We start from the raw sequence: 22,092 nt of genomic DNA on the forward strand, positions 1-22,092 counted from the left end.
GGACAGGTCGCCAGTCTGTCACAGGGCCATCAGGAGCAATGAGCGGTTCAGTATCTTGCTCAAGGACACTTGGATACGGTTACCGGGGGAAGTGAGGATCAAACCAGCGACCTTTGGTTGCTAGACAGCCACTCTACCTCTGAGCCATGCGACGCCTCTATTCTGCTGTTTGATGGCCTTCATCCCAGACTGTCTATCAACTAGATTCTAAAGTAGAAAATGTTCATTGCCAATGTGCAAACAATTAAAGAGACGGACAAAGAAAACTGCAAGCTTAACTCAAACTTTTATATGATATGAACCTCACACAAACATTACTTTTCAGACAAGGAATAACATAAAGGGCAACTCTGCAACGTCAGCTGAAAACTGTCACCCACATGGAAGGAGTTCCTGTCCATTTTTAAGGCAGCCATTCATTCTGGTCCTGCTGCATGTAAAGATATGTAACACTGTCCAGATACTTTCCTGTCTGGTCAAAACATCTGCAGAGAACAGCAGCATCTCACAAAACCCTCCTGTGTGTCGCTCACCTGTGAAATTCCATCCAAACCACCAAAAATTTGCACTGAACACAAGTAGATTTATGGTTGGTTGAGCTCAAAAACTATATGTTCTGAGTGAAGTTGGGCTGCTAAGTCACATACAAGACAATAACTTTTAACAATATTTGTAAACTCAAACTCATGCTTATTACAGTAAACCTAGATGAGAGTTTCTGAAAAGGCTGCACACTAAATGACTATTTCAATGTGAAAGAGAGGTTAAGTCAAGGCAAATAAATTATTTCTAATGTTTGCAACCACGAATAAATTACTCCTAAATAAAAAAGAGACACTTGCACAAGCACCTTTCCACCAGGTGACATTTTGTGCGGTAGCAGAAACTATTAAACCTCTGTGTTGGTGCTTGTGGACACGTTTGGCCCTGTCTTGCTGGGCTGAGGTCCAGTAAGGTTTGGCTCTCATCTACAAGGGCTGGAGAGGCTGGACTTGATCCAGACCAGCAACAGACCTGGTCATAGAGTTCTAAGCAGACCTGGGGCCATTTATTTAAGATTCCATGTCCAACTGTGAAAGGTTAATGCTCATTTGAAAGCTAAATTCCGTCATAAAGAGCATCTTAAGCTTCTCGTCAATCTGAGCAGTTGCTGATGTTCTTAATTGTGCTTGAATCTCTCGCGACTTCAAATCAAATACATGTTTGAAACAGAAGCGATTCTAAAAACCGGTCCGAATGCAGTTTTGCGTTTTGATAATTTAACGATGCCCTGCTTAATGTACATGATGTGAAAAAAGCTGATTTGTTTGTCCACTAAATCTGGTCTTTTAAAACACATGTAAACGGTCTGAAATCGTACTTTTTGACATCAGAAGAACCCATCTAGATAATGCTGTTGGGACTTGATTACATTGGTATGTGTACACTTCTACTGGTCCTAAACTGGCCTGGAACAGAACACGCACAGCTTCATAGCTCCTGCTACTGTATGTAACACAGCCCATTCATGAGAGGTATCACAGTCATCATGGCAGGTGCTGGGAGGAAACCAGAGCATTTCTGGACAGACAAGGAGACTTTGTCAAATCCCAGTTTTAAGAGTTGCCCATTTTTACTGAACCGTTATTTGACGTAGACGATACAAGTGAACTTGCTAGGTGTGATGAAAGGATGACCGGGAAGAAATTTGGCCCCAGCTAAGGGGGCATACCTCCTCCTACTGGTCCAGAAGTAGACATACCTGAATAAATCGATTCTTCCCCAGTTCTTGTATACTGGGACAGCAACAGTTGTCAAGCCACAATTAAAGTGCACACGCAGCTTTGCATGTAAGCCCATCAACAGTGTTTTTTCCTCTAACACATGCCAGGAGAGATGATAATGTAATCATGGTATCAATAGATCCCACTTTAACAAAATTAATTGCTGTTGAGCCATCCACTTTGTGTGTTTTTGTATGTTAAGGTGTGTTTTCATCAACTGGTCTGGAGTAAATTAAACAGAGCCATCTATCATCTATGCCTATGTCACAACTTGTAAACCGGGAAAAGAAATGTTTTTGTAAATTTGCTCATTTCCGTTCACCTTATTAATAAAAATACATTTATGAAAGCACAACTTGTACTCAGGGTGAAAGACACTAACATTAAGGTCAACTAAATGCTGCACTTATATTTAATGTGGTGATGCTGAAAATCCAGAAGAAGGAAAACCTCAGCATCTTTATCGGCACATAATTTGTGAATTCTGTCTTTAGTTTGTTTTTAAAAAACAACAGTTGCATCTTAGGTGAAGAGGATGATAGAAGGAGAAAGTGGATTCTCCGTCGGTCTCAGTTTTTATAATGTTATTTTTCAGAGTGACAACATTACGATGGTTGCTAACTGATACATACCCATGGTGTTTTGCTGTATTTTTTTTTTCAATGCACAGCTTAAGTATTGATATTTTTTAAGAGCATGGATGACATTCCTCATTCTTTATCAGTCACATGCTAATTCAGTGCTGATTGCGGTAGTTTTGTAATGATAATGGCCCTGAGGTCTTGGAAACATTCAGCCTGCCAAAATCTTAACCCGCACAACAATAGGGGGAATGATGGGTACAAACAAATCACAATTAGCATCTTAATGACTCTAATGGCTTTTACATGGATAATTACATTAGCTTTAAACATGGGAATTAAGGCTAAGGTAAGAAAGTTTGGAGCACATTTGTTGATGCTGAGCTTTTATTACTTAAATGAAGGTGGAGGCAAACTAATAGCAGACTCATTAATGTGTTTCAGTGTTTTTCCGTGAGCCTTTAGCCGTTAGCGTTTGCTATTAGCACCACTGGGTGGCTAACAAAAAATAAATAGGCAGCACTGTGAGCTATTTCAACTGTAAATTGATTACCAATGGATTTTACTGTTATCATACACTAATAAGAAATGTATGTAAATTGCTCAAGCAAAACTAAACCTTAGCATTTCTTAAAAAATTAAGTAATGATGATCTGTGGTGGCATGAGATGTCTTACGTTTGGCTAGCAAAGTAGCAAGTAGTTAGCAAGCTCATCTAGTGGGCACTCACACTTGCTTGCCAATCGGCTTACTCTTCCTCTCCTTTGTTTTTGTTAAAGTAATGACATGTTTCTGATAGAAGAATTCTTTATTAGTAATAAACTGATACTAATATGTATTAATATCAGTTTAATTTGAATGGTATCATTTATTATTCAGTGTCATGAGAGATTTAGCAGGTAGTAGTATCATACATGTCATATTCTCATAAGTGGTCTATGCATTTGTTCATCAACAACACAATTCTCTCAACTGACAAACTATTTTATGTAATCATAAGACTTTTCTCTATTATATTTCAAAATAAAACATCAAGAGTTATCGGGTATAAGTTGGGTGGAACTCTTGTATTTGCTCAGCTGAGCTGCACAGGAGCCAAACCCAGACAGGTATTTATTTCCTGGCAATTGGCTGTGAAGCCTCAACAAGCAGGTTTTATGTCTTTTTACACCAAAGGAATTAAAAATGCCAAACCTACTGCTGAAAGGACTCCAGTGTGTTCTAGCGGAGCGTGACTGAAAATGTGTGAAATGTTCTCCATTTACTCTTTAAAATGATCACAATTTTCTGTTTTGAATCATAATTGCATTTACTACCAACGTCTGTTATGAATGATACTTCCATGATTTATTCTATACTTTTCCATCCATCCATCCATTGTCTTCCGCTTATTCCTACATTAAGGGTCGTGGGGGGGGGCTGGAGCCTATCCCAGTGTCAACTGGTGAGAGGCAAGGTTCACCCTGGACAGGTCACCAGGGCCGACACACAGAGACAGACAACCATTCACACTCACAGTCACACCTACAGTCAATTTAGAGTATCAATCAGCCTCGTCCCCTCTTGATGTCTTTGGACTGTGGGAGGAAGCTGGAGTACCAGAGAGAACCCACACAGGAACAGGGAGAACATGGAGACTCACACAGAAAGATCCTGTGATGGAGCCGGGACTCAAACCCAGAACGTTCTTGCTGTGAGGTGACAGTGCCGACCACTGCACCACTGTACAGCCATTCTATACTTTTAGTAAAAAAACAAAACAAAACTGAAATGTCAAATAATTACAAGGTGCAGAGTGATGATAGGCCCAAGCTTAGTTTTCAATATCTGAGAAAGTCAAAGCTATGCAACCCTTATGCATGATAGAACAGATTAAAGCCTGCTGTTGTCTCCACTTTTTTTTCCATTTAGTGAACACAAAATCCAGATGTGTTTTAGCAGCCAAAATACAAAAGGTGATGTTCAGATTCATCTGTCTCTCGTCTCTCCTTTTTATGTCCTTGTCTGGTTAAGAATTGATTCCCTTAAATTGAAAATGTAGTTTACTTTCATTCACCTCTTGTTGGAGAACCCAATGACCTGACCCAGAAAAAGATACAGAAAATTCAGAAATTTCAAAATAAGTGCATCTCGATATAAAAAGTCATCTTTGAAAAGTGCAATGCGTCACGGTAGCAGCTCAGACTCATCAGGGAGAACTGATCTGATCACTCACAAGTCCCTGGATGCATACATTTTCATTCTCAGTTCAGACAGGAGCTTCTTGGTTTCAATAGCTCATCTTTCAGATGACTTGTTCTCAGAGTTTACACTGCAGTTTCTATTAATAAAACTTTGGGGGGGGGGGGGGCATATAAGTGAGAGGAGCTCTGCATCTTTGTCTCCGGTGTCATGTATCCAGACAAATGGACAGATAATGTCATAGGAAACACTGGACACCTAATATGGGACTGTTTGGTCAACAGTAGACGGGAAATCAAGCACCTTAGAGCCACATGAAACCGAGCAGGAAACTGTGAGTACATGTTGGAAATTCCAGCGTGAACATGTACACACACACATGCGCACACACACACACACACACACACACACACACACACACACACACACACACACACACAGATTAATTCGAGCACAAATGCAAAAATTCACAAGTGCACAAACATTCATGTAGACATAAACAATAATAAACAGATACAAGCAATTACATGACAAATGCACTCTGGACAAATACACAACCTGTGTTTTAATTAAACACGGAAAGCTTATTTCCTTTCATCAAAGCTAAGCGAAGTGAAACAATTTGATGATGAAAAAAAAAAAATCCACTCCACATGGTGCAAGCACACTGTTTAAATTATGGAACATTAAATACTGTGCAACCACATGTCAGTTGGCCGGGAACACAATAAGACTGCATTTACGAGAAGTGGGCAGCCTAGCAGGTGTGTTTATCTTTTACTGCAGGACTGTTCAAATATGTCAATGTATTTCATTCTAATCTAGTTCACTGTAAAAACATCCAGTCTGCCTGGTTTTTAAGGAATTATGCCACATTTTCTTGTTAATGTCTTGTAATTCTTTTGTTTGAATTATGTTTGCTTACATCATTTGCCTGTCATAATACACTCTTTTTCGCCTTGCACAACATCAAAGTTTAACATGAAACACCTTCATCAGCTTAATAAACGTGTGGAAAGGTTCATATTGATTGCTGTTCTTGTCAGATCTTTGTGTGCACACAGATACTTCATCCCTGCAGGCCTATGATCACCGAACCGATGAGACAGACGGCTACGATTCTCCCCGGTGAGACAAATGAGATGCAATCAGTGTTGTGGTTGGTGCATTAGTGTGCAACACTGTCATCATACCACCATATCATCTTTCAATCTCTTTCTACCCCCCCCCCCCCCGACACACAGATATGTAGTACGTGCAGAAAGATGAAAAGCCAAGTTTACTTAGCAGAGCAACTTTGTGTGAGGTCTTGATCCTAAAACACCATTGTGAGTATTTCTGCATGTGCGCAAAGTACAACTCAAGGAACATCGTTGCAGTTTATGATAATCAATCTACCAAGAGAAGCAACAGACATCATATTTTAACGCGCATTTTTAAATATCGCATCTGAAAAGGTCACTGGAAAGGATAAAAACTTTGACTAACACTGTCAACCCCAGAGAGGTGTGCTGTCCAAGTAAGATCTGACTCTGATATCGAGCGTAATGTCAATAAACCATGGAGACGTCAACATAGCCTTAAAAACAACAGTTCTACTATGAACTATGAAGCTCCATTTGATTTTGCTGTGAGACGTTTCTCAACTTATCTCGTGCTTCTAAGGCAAAGAGGTGCCGAGGGCTGTGAGGGCGAACTTAATTCCATCCATCTATACTGCATGTCCGTTAAGATTCACGGGAGGCTGGAGCCTATCCCAGCTGACACTGGGTAAGAGGCGGGGCTCATCCTGAACGGGTCACCAGTGGAGAACTTAACAGTTGCGTCAAATGTCTGTGCCGTGGTTGGAACTTTTCTACAGCCTCAGGATATAAAACCCAGTTTTGCCCCCCCCCCGTCAGCTGAAGTGAAGCAGGAGTCAGACGGTTGTCAAGCAGAGGTAATGTCATGATACCATTAATGGAGATGGAGTCACGCCTTCTCTCCTTAATGGCTCTTCTACTGATCTCAGTCCACATCTCAACTCCCCGTGTGCCTGTTGCTCATGAATGAACCCAATGGGCTTCAGAACATTCCTTCAGTGTTCTCATAGACCGACACTGAGACCCGCATTCATCACGTCTCCATGCACCATTACTCCCAGTGATGGGAGGAAAGAAACAACACTTTCATTAGCAGGTCTGCTCCACTGAGGTGCGGAATGTCCTGTGGCTTTCCAACAAGGCTGACAGAGAAAGCCGGCCTTCATACAGCTATTGTTGTCCTCAACAAGCTCACTTAGCGTAATGGGCTAGGCCAAGCCTGCTTTTCAAAAGATGAGGGGCACCGCGCACGAATAAGAGCAGTCATGCTTAGCCAGATTAGAGATCGCAGTGAAGAAAGCATCATCCGTTTGAAAATAATGAGCTCAAAGGGTTTAATTCATATATTTTTTTTTAAAAAGACCACAAATACGGAGTTGTTTTTTGTTTTAAAAGAAGGATCAAATATTTTAATTCAAGATAAAGAGTAGCTGCTTTGTCTTTGTGGGGAAGTTGCAGGTAGCAACAAACCTTCACATGACTTTACATCAAAGTCGGTGTCTTTTCTGGATTAGTAGCACGTGCAGAGTTGTAGCTCTCGTAGCATTAGCCTGGTCGTGCCCGGAACACGGCCGTCATCACAGACCCTCCACAAGGTCGTTGGTGTGACGAAATTTGCGCAACACATTGCCCTGCAAACACTTGCATAATGGTATGCCCTTTTTCAAAAAAAACAAAGCGCACAAAACAGGAGACAGAATCTCTAAATTTTGCTAATAAGCTGAAATGTAGAACTGAGCGGCTCTTTCTGCTGTCGCTGTTGTTCCAGATATTCCAAAACCAGCTGGTATGAAAAAAACAATGACAACTTGCCCCACTGAAAGTCATTCCTCAATAAAAAAGAAATACATTCTTCTTTGGTGTTTCTTCCAGCCAAGCACTATGTCACCCAAACACCACCTTCTGACCAAAATAGTTGATTTGCACCAAACCAGTAAAGGAAATGCCTGTAAGTCACATTTTTCTTGACAATGAGACAAAGACGGAAGTAGAACATTTCAAAGTTTCCCGGACTGGTTCACACAGGATCTTGGCTCTGAATTAAAGAGCACCTTATTATCATAAATCAGTCAAAGGCAATTATAACATTTTTTTTATATAATTTTGGACATATTAGTCATAAAAGCAGGACACTTATTTTCCATTTTAGAAAGCAGAATAAAAGCCGTTTATAAAGTCACCCTAAAAGGGAGCTTTTAAGTCAAGTGAAAAATCCTTTTACTTCATCTGATAAAATCAACAAATGTTCAACAACTGAACTATCAGACCAGAAGGAGACGTCAGTGTGCAGGAGGCATAAACGTGTCACCAAGAGTGTATCTCACTCATCACCCTCTATCTGTTCATCTTACAGTTGAGTTGAGTTTAAAGGCTTTAAATGGATCTGAACCTTTTCAAGCTCAGGCTGTACCTGAAGGCAAAATGTTTATTGAAATACAAGGCGGGCAGCGTCAAGCCAGCCAGATGAAGGCATCCATCACATTGCTGTTGAGAGAGTGAAGCTGAGTGTGGAAATGATGGAGACCCAAGTAGTGCGATAGGGCAGTATCAGGGTAGGGCTTATTTCTGGGAAACTATCCGAGTCGTTACAGTTGTAACCAGAGCATTTATTTCTCAGGTTTTTTTTTTTTTATCCAAGGAAAAATTGTAACGCTCCAAGCGCTACCATTGCGACAGAGGTCAAAATTACAGTACTGCAGTAGCTTAGATAAAGTCAGTCAGGGGCCACAAATCAGACTATCAGAAGGAAACAAGACAGACACGTGCTGGAATACGTTCATGAATCTGAACTTGTTGTCAGCTGTGCGTCAATCTGGTGAACTCAAAATTGACAATGAAAAGATCCACTTGTTACCAAGATGATTATATATATACATACATACATACATACACACACACACACACACACACATATGTACATACATACATCCGTCCAGCGTGATGGAGAAACATGTGACATCAGCTGTCAGCTCGAACCTCTGAGTCCCCTTTAACAGCAGTACACACTCAGTGCTGACTCAGTACAGGTCTTAGGACACATGGAGTGTGTGCTGCTGCAGCAGTCGCGCAGGACAGACACCCGGCCGAGCACCGCTGAAACGCGCACACGGTTGCTATGCGACCGAGACGCGCACTAGAAAAGTTTTCAAATCACACACATCAGAAAATCTTAGTGTCAGCGAGATGAAACCGTTGGCTCTGGTTGTTCTGTGGACAACACAGAAGTTTGAGAGGGTTTCGGTAAGTCCGGGAGATACTCCTTAACCTTTCTGTTGGCAGAACACCGCCAGGATCATCTTTTCCCTCACCATCATTGTTGTGGTCAACGATTCCCGCCTGGCCAGGCCACCTGCGGAGCTACTGGGCTGCTTCGTTGGTCCTGTTTTTGTATCTCAGCCCTGAGTGATTGGGACAAGGGTGCCGTCTGAGGTGGGCTGGTTTCATGAATACATTGCCGAGAACTCCGGGCTCTGCTCTTTCTCAGTCCAACTGCATCCAGACAGGCGTGAACCGGTCCTCCTGTCCGGCGCGTTCCGTTGCTAACATTAGCAGCAGCAGGTGCATCGCGCTCCGGCTGCACGCATGCGCGACGTGAAAGAACGTGACCACGTCGCGGGCTGACGCAGGAATGTTGTTTATGTTAAAACGTGGTGTGAATTACAATTTGGATCGTATTTTAATTCAAACGCGTTTATGGTTTAGATAGTAGTATTTTTTCAATGTTTTTTTTTTATTTTTTTCATTGTCAAAAACATATTCCTTGGATTCTTCCACCTACCGCCAGAGGGAGCTCACTGTTTGAGAATCATAGCAAGCAGGCCTCCGGTTGGACAGAATTACTGAAGCAAAATTACTTGTAAATGTATTAGGAGAGTTTTCCAGCTGCATGGATGTAACTTTGTTACTGTTATTCATACCGAAATGCAAAAACGGCAAAATAGAACAGAGCAACAAGGGTTAGCACCTTCTACAGGATGTTCTCCTCCTGGTAGTTAGTTAGCTATATGAGCTAAATACAGCCTAGCTAACGTGGTTGGTTGTAGTTAGCCCTAAGTTGCCATTAGTTAAGCATACGTGGCTGGCTCTTTCTATGTTCTGGAGTCACAAAGAAGTGATGCAGGGGAAATGAAAAGATTTCTTTGTGAGCTGAAGACGCCTATTTGTGAGTAACTGAACGGCACAATACATTTTAGGGTGAAGTATCACTTTAAACCACAACATACCACAATAATGTACATTACAGCCATCTAATATTAAACCAGCTTTAAAAGACAGTAACTTAAGAAAATCCATTAAATCACAAAAATCCAGTAAAACACACAGTGAATCCAGTCACCACCTCCACACGAACCAAAAGCAATTTTTTTGAAGTCACTGAAGCTGGGTTTTTTTTCTGGTGATGACAGTTTTGTCCATAACACTTCAATTAATTTAAAATAATACAGGGGTTAGTTACATCATAGCTGCCAAAAAAAGAGACATATGTAAGATGATCCGAGAAATAATTGCTTCAAATGGCTCAAGCGGACCAAGTACTTCACAGTATTGCCTCGCATTAACCCATTTACACTCACTTTAATGCAACGTGCTATTTCAAATTGCACTTTTTCAACATATTATCCTCTATGATTGTTGGCGTCCCATGACCTAAGGAGAGTGTTGCTGGGTGGTTTGGACAGAGAATTACCCTCTGAGGGGCCAACAAGGCCTGCTTTAGAATAACAAGCTTCTGGGTGTAAGCGTAAATGGTCAAGTGTAATCCCTTTAGCTCCCGACCAGCATTAGCAGAAATTCCTCAATAATGCGCAACATGATTGTGGAGTGACTCCTGCATTAGCGACATGTTTGTAATGCTGAAAGGGTCACCGGGGGCCACAGTCAGAGAGACGGGCTCAAGTGTCCTGCTGCTTTTGGGGAACAAGGTTCCTTTTTGTGGGTAATTTTCAGACATGAATCATTAAGATCCATTTTTTCTTTCATAGTGGAGCATGGCTCAGTGTTTGTACAGCTGATTATTAATGCCACACCTTTCTCCACTCAACGAAGCCCACGAGAGAGCGGAAAGGGAAAATGACCACAGAAATACTACTGATGAATCGTAATCCATATATTTATGTCCACCAAAGAGGGTTGGGATTTAGTGCCCACCCCGGACACACACACACACAATTTTATAAAACCAGGAGGAGGGGTGGAGTTATGGTGCAGCTCTCGTCTTGCTGTCGTACACAAACACTCTAGCTTGTTTGTGGTTCTATGACCCAATCATAATCATAGTGAGCAAAGCTTCTTTTTCTTTTTTTTTACATGTATGCAGCACATTTGTAATTTGCATTTAAAGTCAACCTTTTATTGAAGTTTGCAACATTTTGGCACACTGGCTGTGCTGCTTACAGCCCAATGGGTCAAGCTGAAAGCTAACAGGAGATATAAACTTCCTCAAATCCAAGTTTTCCAGATAATTCAACGTCACAGTCGAGAAACAATGACAGCGAATTTAAGTTCCCCCTCGTTCCGACCAGATATGCCAGTTGTAATTTGAGCAGAATTATTCGTGGAATATTCATGTTCATTGGCCATAATATTAAAAAAAGGAAAACAGTGGAGTATTTTGTGCATGTAAACATCGTCATTGTTTCATCCTGTATTGTTTTGCAAATTTCTTAAGAACGGAATCATTTCTCCTTGGCGGAGCTACGCGCTGATTTATGTTACAGGTTGTAGTCTTTTGAGTTCAGCGTTTCAGGAGACATGAGACTTTGTCAGCAGAGCAGACATCAAATTGCAACAACACAAACTTAAAATGTCTGAGAAGTTTGACCGGATAAAACACGAAGTGCGTTGTGTAGCCTCACATCATGTGACGCCCACGGCACATGCTGGATGTACCATTCAAACAAAAGCAGTTGTGCCTTCTTAGAGCAATGGAATCTGTTCCCTAACTGCAATAAAACTGCCTCACAGAGAGAGAAATCAAATCCAGGAAGTCCACTTGCAATAATACATCTATGAGCTTGAAGAGTTACGAGCTGCTAAACTGCTCCACAGAAGTTCGTCATATTTCCTTTGACTTTTCTTTGTTTTTCAGGAAAACTGATCGTTATTCAAGGTTTAGACAATGTGGTGACATCATCGCTGAGATCCTGATCCTGATCCTGATCCTGATCCTGATGGAGGGTCAAACCATTTCAAACACAGCTAATTGGATTTCAACTCACCTGTGAGAAATTGAGGCCGTTGAGTGGATGACACTGCTCCTCCACCTTCTCCACTGCCCCCGTCTTCTTCCTCATCCTCTCCGCCTCCTGGGCCAGGTATAAGTCCAGCACTGGCACCCCTCGTGACTTAATATCAGCCTCCGTTAACGAATTCACCATCAGCATCACCCAAACTGGTCGCTTCCTCTCCCAGTTCCCAGCAATGGCATTGAAGAGGTAGTCGGCGTAGAGCCCCTTCCCTCTCTGATCGGGGGTCATCCACGAAGGCATCATGAGTTTGACATATTCTAGGTGTCTTTTCAGTCTCCGGTAGATGTCTCTGGGTAGGACGTCCTGCAGGTTCTCGCCCTGAGGAAGCAGCTGGCAGCTGGTCAGGGCTGAGATGGTGTATGGATCCGTCAGGTCCAGCTCAAAGTAGATGATGTTGCTCTCCTGGAAGGCCTGCTTGGAGTTCTCGGGGATGAAGTCCCAGACACGGGTGTAGGGAACATGGATTGTACCATAGAAATATGAGGGGGGGTCTCGTTTGATAGTCCACAGGAAGGAGTTTAAATCAGTTTGCTGGGGAGGAGGAGGGAAGATGGGAAACAGACTATATGAGTTGGATTGCTTGTTTGGCTGCTGGCATGCAACAGGAATTTCACCAAACTTGGGAGGAGGAGTGTCAAAAGGGGCGGATCTTAATGAATTAATCTTCCTCAAGGTCCATTCGCAATTAGCATTTAAAATATTTACCCACTTTGAGTTTACGATGAGTTGAATTCTCATATTTGAGGATCTGGATAACGAGGTTTGATTATTAACACATGTATCCAGCATTAATGGAAAAGATGATCAAGAAGAAAACAATGGTATAAAAGATTCAAAGAGTGAATAAACGGAAGCAGGAAGACAAGGAATTAGTTGTGTCATGTCTTGTACTTCACATTAACCTCCAGCGGGTTTGTCTGACACGTCTACCAGAGGCTGTTCATTAGCCAGACTGCTAACAGGCTGCTAATGACTTATTAACAAGCCACTTAGGACCAAAGTGTCAAACAAACAACACACGTGATGTCAGCGCTCGTAGCCTACAAATCACATGAGGGGTGACTGATGGATGGAGGAAGTTAAGAATTGAGAAAAAGACAGAATCCATCTGGAGCTGTGCACACCACTGCACCGCCCGTTCATGCGGATGTAACCATCCGCCTGTTGCACAAAGCCAGTAAACTAGTGCTGAAACGCTCGCTGATGAACGTCTAGCCGGGTTTTGCTGCAGCTTCACTGCAGGAATTAGGTTTGACGTTCAAGGAAGCTTCACAAAAAACAAGATATTTACTGTATTTGCTGAAGAAGCTTTGATAAACGTTGACAGTGTCTTGCCCAATTTTACAAATAAAAAGGACCAATCAAACAACTGTGACCAGTGAATTATAGGGATGCACAACATGGACATCTGCAGACACTGGTGTTCCTAAAGTGTCTTCATCGTCACTGATGAGGCAACAACAACATACTTATTGATATAAAATTACTTTAATTTGTCCAGCTCATGTTGTTCACTCCATGTTTTTCACTATGTACAAAAAAGGGAATAAAATAAGTTGATTTTATCCAGATAACATCAACATCTATAAATTTGTGAAATGGCTGTTTACTCTCTCATGTCCAAAATCCAATAACGTGCATTCCTGGTAAAGATTGTACATCTGACCACTTAGTTTTGACCAAAAAAGAAAACTATGAAATTAACTCAACTAGCTAAATCACCGTGGTTTGAAAATACACTGAAAAAGTTGGAGTTGGAGAAGTTCTTTAAAACGAACCTTTCTATCTACCTGTACTTCTGTCATGAAAGAGGAAACGATTTTTGACAATAATCATCATAAGACAGTTAATATATCAGACTTTGTGATGAGTGAACACAAAAGTGAGAATTCTTAATGTAAAAAAGTGGAAAACATAAGAAAAGCTGTCAAGAACAGATGCAACTTCATGTCTGACGTGTCCAGATGACCAGCGGTCGCCCAGCGTCTTACCTTCTTGTTGAGGTCGCAGTTGGCGGAGTCCCTCATCCTCCAGGGGTCCGCTCGCACCAGCAGGATCAGACAGGACTGGATGAACGCGCCCAGCGTGCCCCGCATCGTTGACTCTCTCCGTGTTTGCTCTGCCGAACCCGCTCGATCAACGAGTCCCCAGAAGGACTGGATGGATGAGCTCCTACTCCCGCAGCTCCGGCTCCATGCGGTCGCGTGAAACGAGCGGAGAAGTGTCGGACAGACCGCCGGGGAGAGTCATGCTGCAGGCGGACGCGGTGCTCGGGGGGAGAGAGGTGGTCATCGGGGTGTACACGCGGGGGTCACATCGTCATCTCATCACAGTTCTTCCTCCACTCCTCAATTACCGCATCGCAAACTTTTGCAGGAGTTAATCCAGAAGTTCTCCAGACCAGAATGAGCCAACAGGTCCGCGCTGCGTCCACGCACCTGAATCAAACTCAGGAGAGTTGGAGAAGACAACTCGGACTGAAACACACATACACACACTCTCTCTCTCTCTCTCGCTCACTCACTCACACTCACACTCACACACACACTACTCCCTCTGTCTTGTGTGTCTGCAGGAGTCCTCGCTGTTTGTATTTGCATGTGTGTGCGTGACTGTGCGACGTGCACGCAAGCATCTCTGTCAGGGACCTCCACCCTACCTACCCCTTAGGTTGTCCCTCCTCCCGCTCTCTCTCTCACTCTCTCCCCTCTCTCGCTCTCTCTCTCTTACACACACACACACACACACACACTCACTCGTTTCCTGGAGACTAAACCTACTTTAACCTTGCAGCAAGTCTTAACCCTAAACTTTAATGATTAACATTATAACGACTTGGTTTTTCTTTTAGCCCCCATCGTGTAAACAGATTTATACCCCTTCAGCACACACACACACACACACACACTCAGTAATTTGAAACTCCACCCTCCTGCCAGTCTCCATCATTCATGTCAGTAAACAGAAGGTGAGAAAGCCTACAGCCATTAGCATAACTTGGGGGAGATTGTGTGTGTGTGTGTGTGTGGGGGGGGGGGGGGGGTCACTAATCTCACCACCTCACTAACTAACAGCCCTGTTAATAACTACCGGTACTTGTACACAAGGTTTTTATCTTTTCATTTTTTGGTCCTGGACTACTGGGTCTCCGTGTCCTCTGGTCAGGGGCCAGGAGAGGCCCCCCATGGAGGGATGACCAGGTCCTGGTGGTGAATGCCCGACAAACTGAAGACATCAACATGAGAAGAGCTGCAATAATGGCGCTGTACCCAGTGATGCGTCACAGACACCGAGAGCCCAGAGCTCATTAGCAGAGACACAGCAGTGATGAGGAACCCCAGCCAGGCTCTTCACCTTCCCTTAGATTAGAGTTAAGGTGAAAGATTAAGTTAAGGCGGCTTTGGTGGTCAGTTGTTATGGACACTACACTCTTGCCAAGTATGCCCGTCAGTCTCAAATAAATCTCTAATAATCTCAAATTATTTCACTGTTTTGGTTGTTGTTGTTTTTTGTTTTGTTTTTTTGCTTTGCTTTTTATGCAAAATATTTTTTGTTATAGATTATGGAGTTTTCGTTATAGATTTGCTTTTTATTTTGTTTTTTTACTAGAAGTTAGGATGAGATTGGACAGTGGGTCCAAATTTGGCACACCATAAGGTTCAGTTTGGCCTGCCAGATGTAAGTTAAAAAAAACAACAACAATAAATATATGAAAAATGATATTCTGAATCCTTGTTTTGTGAGGTAAAAACGCTGTTTTAATAGGATTCCCCTCTTTCATCAGGCGGCAGAGTGCTACAGACGTGATGAGTTAGACAAATCCACTTGTGCAGGAATGATACTCCAGACGTGTCAGTCAGTCCCTGACGGGGATGCGTCCCGGTGAGAGTGTCTGGAGGCGTTTGTTGCAGAGCAAAGGCAGCGTCCCAGGACGGTGTACAGTCGCCTTTCCCACGGTCCTGCTGCTATCACTGCCCTGAACCATCAAACTGTTGCTTCACATCCCAGCTGCTGTTGTTGCCTCAACATGTTTCAAGTGTCCAAGTCTCCCAAGACTCTGATGGAGATGAATGAGTTCGGACGTCTCTCTCTCTCTGCTGTCGCATGTTTAGCAAACGCACATTTAAGCGTGTTAGACGTGCGTACGAATTGTTGATGTTGCCAATTCTGTCTGGAATAAATGAGACTCAATTTCTGCTGAAGCTCCCTCTAGTGGAGTTAGTCATTAGTGGCCTGTGCTGTTTCTCTGCCTCACATCCTACGACCTCTACATCCGGATCCATGTTTATGATGATCCCTGATACTGACAGAAGAACCGTGACGGTTGGAGAGAAACGATACTGTTTCGGATACAGATTCTGGGAAAACTGAGTGTCGCCTCTCCAGAAAAAATGACCTCAGATCTGGATGATTCGCTGCACTGTGATTTTAGCAGCGAAGCTTCCACTGGAACAGGAAAAAAAAAAAAATCTCTTAAAATATCACTGTCATTCAAATCCAACTTCCTGGCCTCTTGTCTGTCCACTATTTCATTTTTAGATTGTAGAAAGGCAGGATGTAAGTAGGATATACAGTATGCGGTCATGTAACCGATGTTGGTTTAAACATCCATTTTTGTACTTCAAATTATATGACGAAGATGAAAGAAAACACATTTGGACTAATTTTAATGTCACATGCACTTAAAAACAAGAAAATCTATCTCCAAGTGCTTCAGCGACGTTCTTCTATTTGGGGGGAAACATGACAAAAAGCTGTCACGGAGACGTTTTGTTTTGGGGTGTGATTGACGAATGTGCACACGGACAGAAACCTGCAGTATTTTATCTGATAAGACAACTGTGTGGTTCAAAGTGACCCAGAAAGTGCATCGTGTGTATGTGAAAAGTATTAAAGTTAAAAAGAACCAGCAGCTGCTTCCTCTTTCATGTCCAAAAGGCTGTTAAAGTGTGATTCGTGCAGCGTGTGCAGCCCCACACACACACACACACACACACACACACTTGTTCTTTAGCTCCAAGAGGATGTTTTATGTAAATATTTAGTAAATTACATCACCCTGCCTGTGTACTCACATGTCTGAGGTAAAGCAGTAAATTGAAACCATATATTTCAATTCTTCACTATAAGTAGACGTGGGGTCAAGGAGGAAATCTGGGGGGGTCACATCCCCCCCCCGGAGAGTCCAGAATCCGCTGAGCGTGATCCCGTATCGCGCTGCAGGAGGAGAAATGTCAGTCAAACACGCTCAACAGCAAGGACGTGAGTATTTGGATGATATCCCGCCAGTAGCTAAACATGAGTGTAATAATTGGAATCGTGACCTCTAACATGATTAACACACATCTTTTATGTCATGAAAGCGAGTGTGTTTGAAGCCGGGGGTGGACTTTAGTGATTCCCCGTCAATACATCTGTGCATTTACACTTTAAAGTGTCTCTGTTAGCCAACATCAATGCCGGGCAAACATCTGATTCTGCTCCTGCCGGGAAACCTTCAAACGGGTTTTACAATATGGAAATAGACGCATGTGTTTCATTTTATACAAACAGGGACGTGGATGTGTTTGATCCAGTCAGGTGACCCTGCGTGGGATGATGCAGTCGGCTGAAGAAAGAAAGAAAAAAACGGGAATCTTGACACTTTCTAATTGCTTATTTTCGTCATTTCTGACCTGCATTCAAAGCAACGGAAAGTCAAATTTGCATCATTCGCGTTTGTAAGTGCAAGAGAGGAAAAGAGAAGAGAAGAGAAGAGAAGAGAAGAGAAGAGAAGAGAAGAGAAGAGAAGAACATCTGTATGAGGCTTCCAGCAACAACAGTTTCTACTCACATGACTCAGTCCATTACAGACGGTCAGTCATATCGGCCATGGTCTACTTCCTTCACAGCGCATTAAACTTTGATTGAAAAGACCTGGCACAAGCGTGTGTGTGAGTGTGTGTGTGTGCGCGTGTTCCTCCACACGGGGCAAAGTAAACTACAAATGTGAGGTCACGCGACTTTACACTGCCGTACAACTGTGCGTACATTTATCACTTTCATCGTCAAGGTCAATGTGATATTAATCTTTTCATCAAACTCTTGGAAAGACAGAGTTGAATTAGCGTGTTCCCAAACCCTCCAGCCGTTCCGTCAAATCTACCACGAGTAAAAGATGCTGATCATTTAGTCTGGGTGCTCAAATCAGAAGCTGTCGCATCCCAAACTAGCACTCATTAATTTTGTAGTCCTGAATGGCAGGTGTATGCCTCTGTCACGGTACCTGTCACAGCGACCCTGGACCACCAACGGTTCGGTTCATCCTTTAGTCCGAGAAAGGGGCCGATATTTCAAGCGTGAGGCGATCTTGCCCTTTAAGCTGAGTCATGATCTATGTGGTCCCATTGTAGTCCATCTGCTACCCCAGTTAAAGTGACGCTTCACCCACGTATCAGGATTAGTTCATAAATAAGCTACAGTTAGATGTCTTGAACCAAGCGGCAACATTTCTCTCCCTGCGTGACTTTTGTGGTGAGTCCAGCACTCAGAGAATGCTAGCTTAAAACACGTTGTTAGAAGCTCATGGAGACCGAAGAATAACAACAGCTAAACTATTCCAAACATTTGTTTACAAGTTATCACAAGCGTCATCTGTGGAGTATAATCCAAGTCGTCTTCATCCAGTTTCCAGTTTAACATATTTCACAACAAATGGCCGGTGGGCAAAGGTGAACGTTGCTGCCACCTCACGTTCGTGCCAATTATCTTCAAGACCTTTAAGCGATATTCTCCAAACTTGCCTTCAACATCCACAGGGATTCAAGGACGACTTGGGAAAATAAAAAAGGTGTTCATAGGTCAAAGGTCACATCGGGAGCCAGAGGACTGCATTGTCTGAGGAGTCTTTCTGAGCAGAGATCTGACTTCTATAAAGATTGTCTTCCCTAGTTGGACACAGAAATGGAACCCAGTGGGATTTTCCATGTATAAAACGATGAATTGACAAGACTACACTGATAATCAAAGTGGTGTTTTTGAGCTGTTTACTGCAATCCCATCTATTTTAATCTCTGTCTTCCCAACTCAAGCAAACAAACCCTGCCGATAAATGTTACAAATGCCGACCCTCTTGTTCCAACACGGACGCCGACCACATGATTGGGTTTGATATTTCCAACACATCCAATTATCTACTTCTTATAAACATCCACAGCATCAGATTTCAAAAACAAACGTGATATTAATGCGGACCGACACACAGACGTGATCAGGTTTGACTGCAGCGCTGGAAGTGGTTGTGTGACCGTGTTGTTAGTCACAGCATCAAAGAGAAAAGGGTGTTCATGGTCAGAAGCAGTTACTGGAACGCCGGCGGCTCTGCAGCCAAACACACATACCACACGTGTGTGTGCGTACGAAGGTCTGAGCCCAGCTCAGAACCGTAATTGGCTCTCCTCTCTTGATTAACAAATATACTTAACAGGTTTCACAGGGATGTGTTGAAGTCATTCGGTGGGTAATGTTAGAGGCTTTTCTGTCAGGTGGGATTTAGTTTTGTGTTGTGAGTGTGAAAGATCATTTGTTCTAAATGAAGATGACAGTTTTGTCCAAGAAACAAGGACAGGCGAGGAGGGGACATAGTTCATCAAACTGATCAATTTTATTTGCGATACAAGCTGATTTCAAACAAACACTGTCATTTTTATTTTTGTTTTTGCTATTTATAAAACAGGACTTTTACCTTTTACCTTATCACAATACGCTCCACAGGATACAGTGAGATAAGACACGACACAATGACACATTGTGACGCAATATAATGCGACACATAACACAACACAGTTATGGTATGATGCACAGTGTGTGTGTGTTCCTAGTCTGGAATATCACAATACATATTGTGATACTTTCACCTTCACCGGTGATTATAAGTTTACGGTTAAACATCAGATTGGTGTTCCAGTCCCAACAAAGAAGAGTCTCCATACGCTTTGTTATTGTGTCACACGAAGTTCATTTTACATGCAAAAGTAAACCTGTGTGGAAAAAAGCAAAAGGCCGCTGGTTTTGCGAGATAAAAGGATGACAACAGCACTTTTGGTAATGTTAAAAAAAAAAAAAAAATTCCCTAAATACAGAACTCCTCTTTTTTTTTTTTTTTGAAGGTATAAACCACTCAAATAAACTTGAGTGTTTAATTGAAGAGCTACCCGTGCTGCTGTGGCATGAAATCTATGAGGCATCAAATCACACATTTTCTGTTCGGTTCATTTGATTTACAAAATACTAAAAACAAACCCAGCTAAAGCGTGAAATCTATCCTATTGTTTTTCCTGGAAATTCCTTCAACTGAGGTCAAAAGTTGATTGAGTCATTTATTTCACCCAGCCAGTGTTAGGTAAAGAAAAATAATAATTATTTTTTCCGAAGATTAATGTTCCAACTCCACCCTCCAGCTTCCAGCCGCCTCTCCTCTCTCTCTCTCTCTCTGTCTCTCTCTGATGTGTACTCTGATCATTGTGATGATGGTCTGTGAACTGATGCCTCAGTTACACATCAGAGTCAGTGACAGGTCAGCATTTCTTCCCACCTCCAGAAGTCAAGGTTGGCTGTCCTGGTGTTGATCTTGACTTTAACCTTTACTTCTGTCTCCAAGTCTGGCTCCATCTTGTTTAATTGTTCATTTCTTTCCCAAGGAACCAAGCTCCAGTATCAATACTTTCTTAAGCTCCACCGTTAGCCTCTGTTTTAGGTTCCAACATTAGCCTTTGTCTTAGGCTCCACCGTTAGCATATGTCTAGGGGCTCAAACGTTAGCATACATTGCTATCACTGTAGTGGCTGTATCAAAGTAGTAAAACTGATATGTGCATCACACAACCTCTGTAAAATGACTAACTTCATAAGCAGAGTTGGGCGGCACGGTGGTGCAGTGGTTAGCACTGTCACCTCACAGCAAGAAGGTTCTGGGTTCTAGTTCCGGCTTGGGCAGGGGATCTTTCTGTGTGGAGTCTGCATGTTCTCCCTGTTCCTGTGTGGGTTCTCTCTGGTACTCCAGCTTCCTCCCACAGTCCAAAGACATCAAGAGAGGACGAGGCTGATTGATACTCTAAATTGACCGTAGGTGTGACTGTGAGTGTGAATGGTTGTCTGTCTCTATGTTGGTCCTGTGATGGACTGGTGACCGTCCAGGGTGAACCCCACCTCTCACCTGAAGGCTGCTGGGATAGGCTCCAGCCCCCCCCCCCCCCCCCCCCCCCACGACCCTTAACAGGATAAGAGGTAGAAAATGGAATGGATGGATAATCAGAGTTTGATTAATTTGGCCTGAAAACCTGTGGAGGAACTAAAAGAGATGTACGATGCATTATTTAACTGCTGGCAATGAGCTTAATGAGTGTGAACTCATTTGGCAAATGCTTAAATGTAAGTGAGGCTCATTCATATCAGAGTGCTGCACTTTTTCCTTTGGTTTTGTGGCTCTTTATACCATTTATTATTCTTATGTCATGTTTTCCACAACTTTGACGTTATCCTTATTTTTTTATTTTGGAAAACTGACATCAGTATTGTCTTTACAGTGGATCGTTCAGGGCAGGAACTTCAACAATGGCCACTTTTCCTCTGCAAAAGAAAATTCTTCTTGAAGTTGCTGCTGAACTAAATGCACAATGATACGTTGCTGACTGTAATTTTACTGCACTGAGATGCACCTACTGACTCTTAACAAAGGAACAGGAAAGCTCACATGCACAGAAAGCCCAGTATTGGGTTTCTCCATGTAAGTGTGATGATTGTGCCTGTCACAGAAAACAAATGAGCTAACAACAGGCCAGTGGATACGTGTGAAAAGAAATAGATGCTCCATGATGACTCACTCTGGCTGTCACGGGCCAATAAATCAATTGAAGTTTCTCGGTTTCGTCTTTTCTGTGGACCTCTAGTAAACACATGCCCATGATTTAGCTCATCTCAGTCAGACCAGAGCGTGAGATGGGGACAAGGGATGGGATGTGGTCAGTAGTATGATGCACAGTGAGAGAGCGAGAGAGAGACGGGGAAAGGGTGAATGGGGTGTGAAGGAATGCAGCTGTTTAAACAGTTCTTTGATTTAGTGGTCAGGGCACACAGCGTGACTCAATCTGGCTCCAACGCCTTGGTCATCACTCAGACGCTCTTCCCTCTGGTGTGCTACTCTCTCCATCTGCCTGTGTGTGTGCGTGTTTATAGGTGCGTGTTTGCAAAGAGAGTATCTG

The 22,092-nt window shown here is 42.7% G+C and overlaps 1 protein-coding gene across 1 annotated transcript in view; it reads right to left on the reverse strand.

Moving 5' to 3' along the window:
• Nucleotides 1–14,491, reverse strand: part of trabd2a (TraB domain containing 2A) — a 69,081-nt gene extending 54,590 nt beyond the window's left edge. The window contains exons 1-2 of the mRNA XM_086187716.1: nt 13,847–14,491; nt 11,826–12,386 (exon numbers count right to left, since the gene is read on the reverse strand). Of these exons, the coding sequence (XP_086043842.1) occupies nt 11,826–12,386; nt 13,847–13,951 (666 nt within the window). The 5' untranslated portion in view covers nt 13,952–14,491. The remainder of the gene's footprint in view (nt 1–11,825; nt 12,387–13,846) is intronic.
• Nucleotides 14,492–22,092: the final 7,601 nt, after the last annotated feature.

The sequence above is a fragment of the Aulostomus chinensis genome, chromosome 19 (assembly GCF_037954235.1).
Source record: "Aulostomus chinensis isolate RoL2024-O1b breed Wild chromosome 19, RoL_Achi_v1.0, whole genome shotgun sequence".
Lineage (NCBI taxonomy): Eukaryota > Metazoa > Chordata > Actinopteri > Syngnathiformes > Aulostomidae > Aulostomus > Aulostomus chinensis.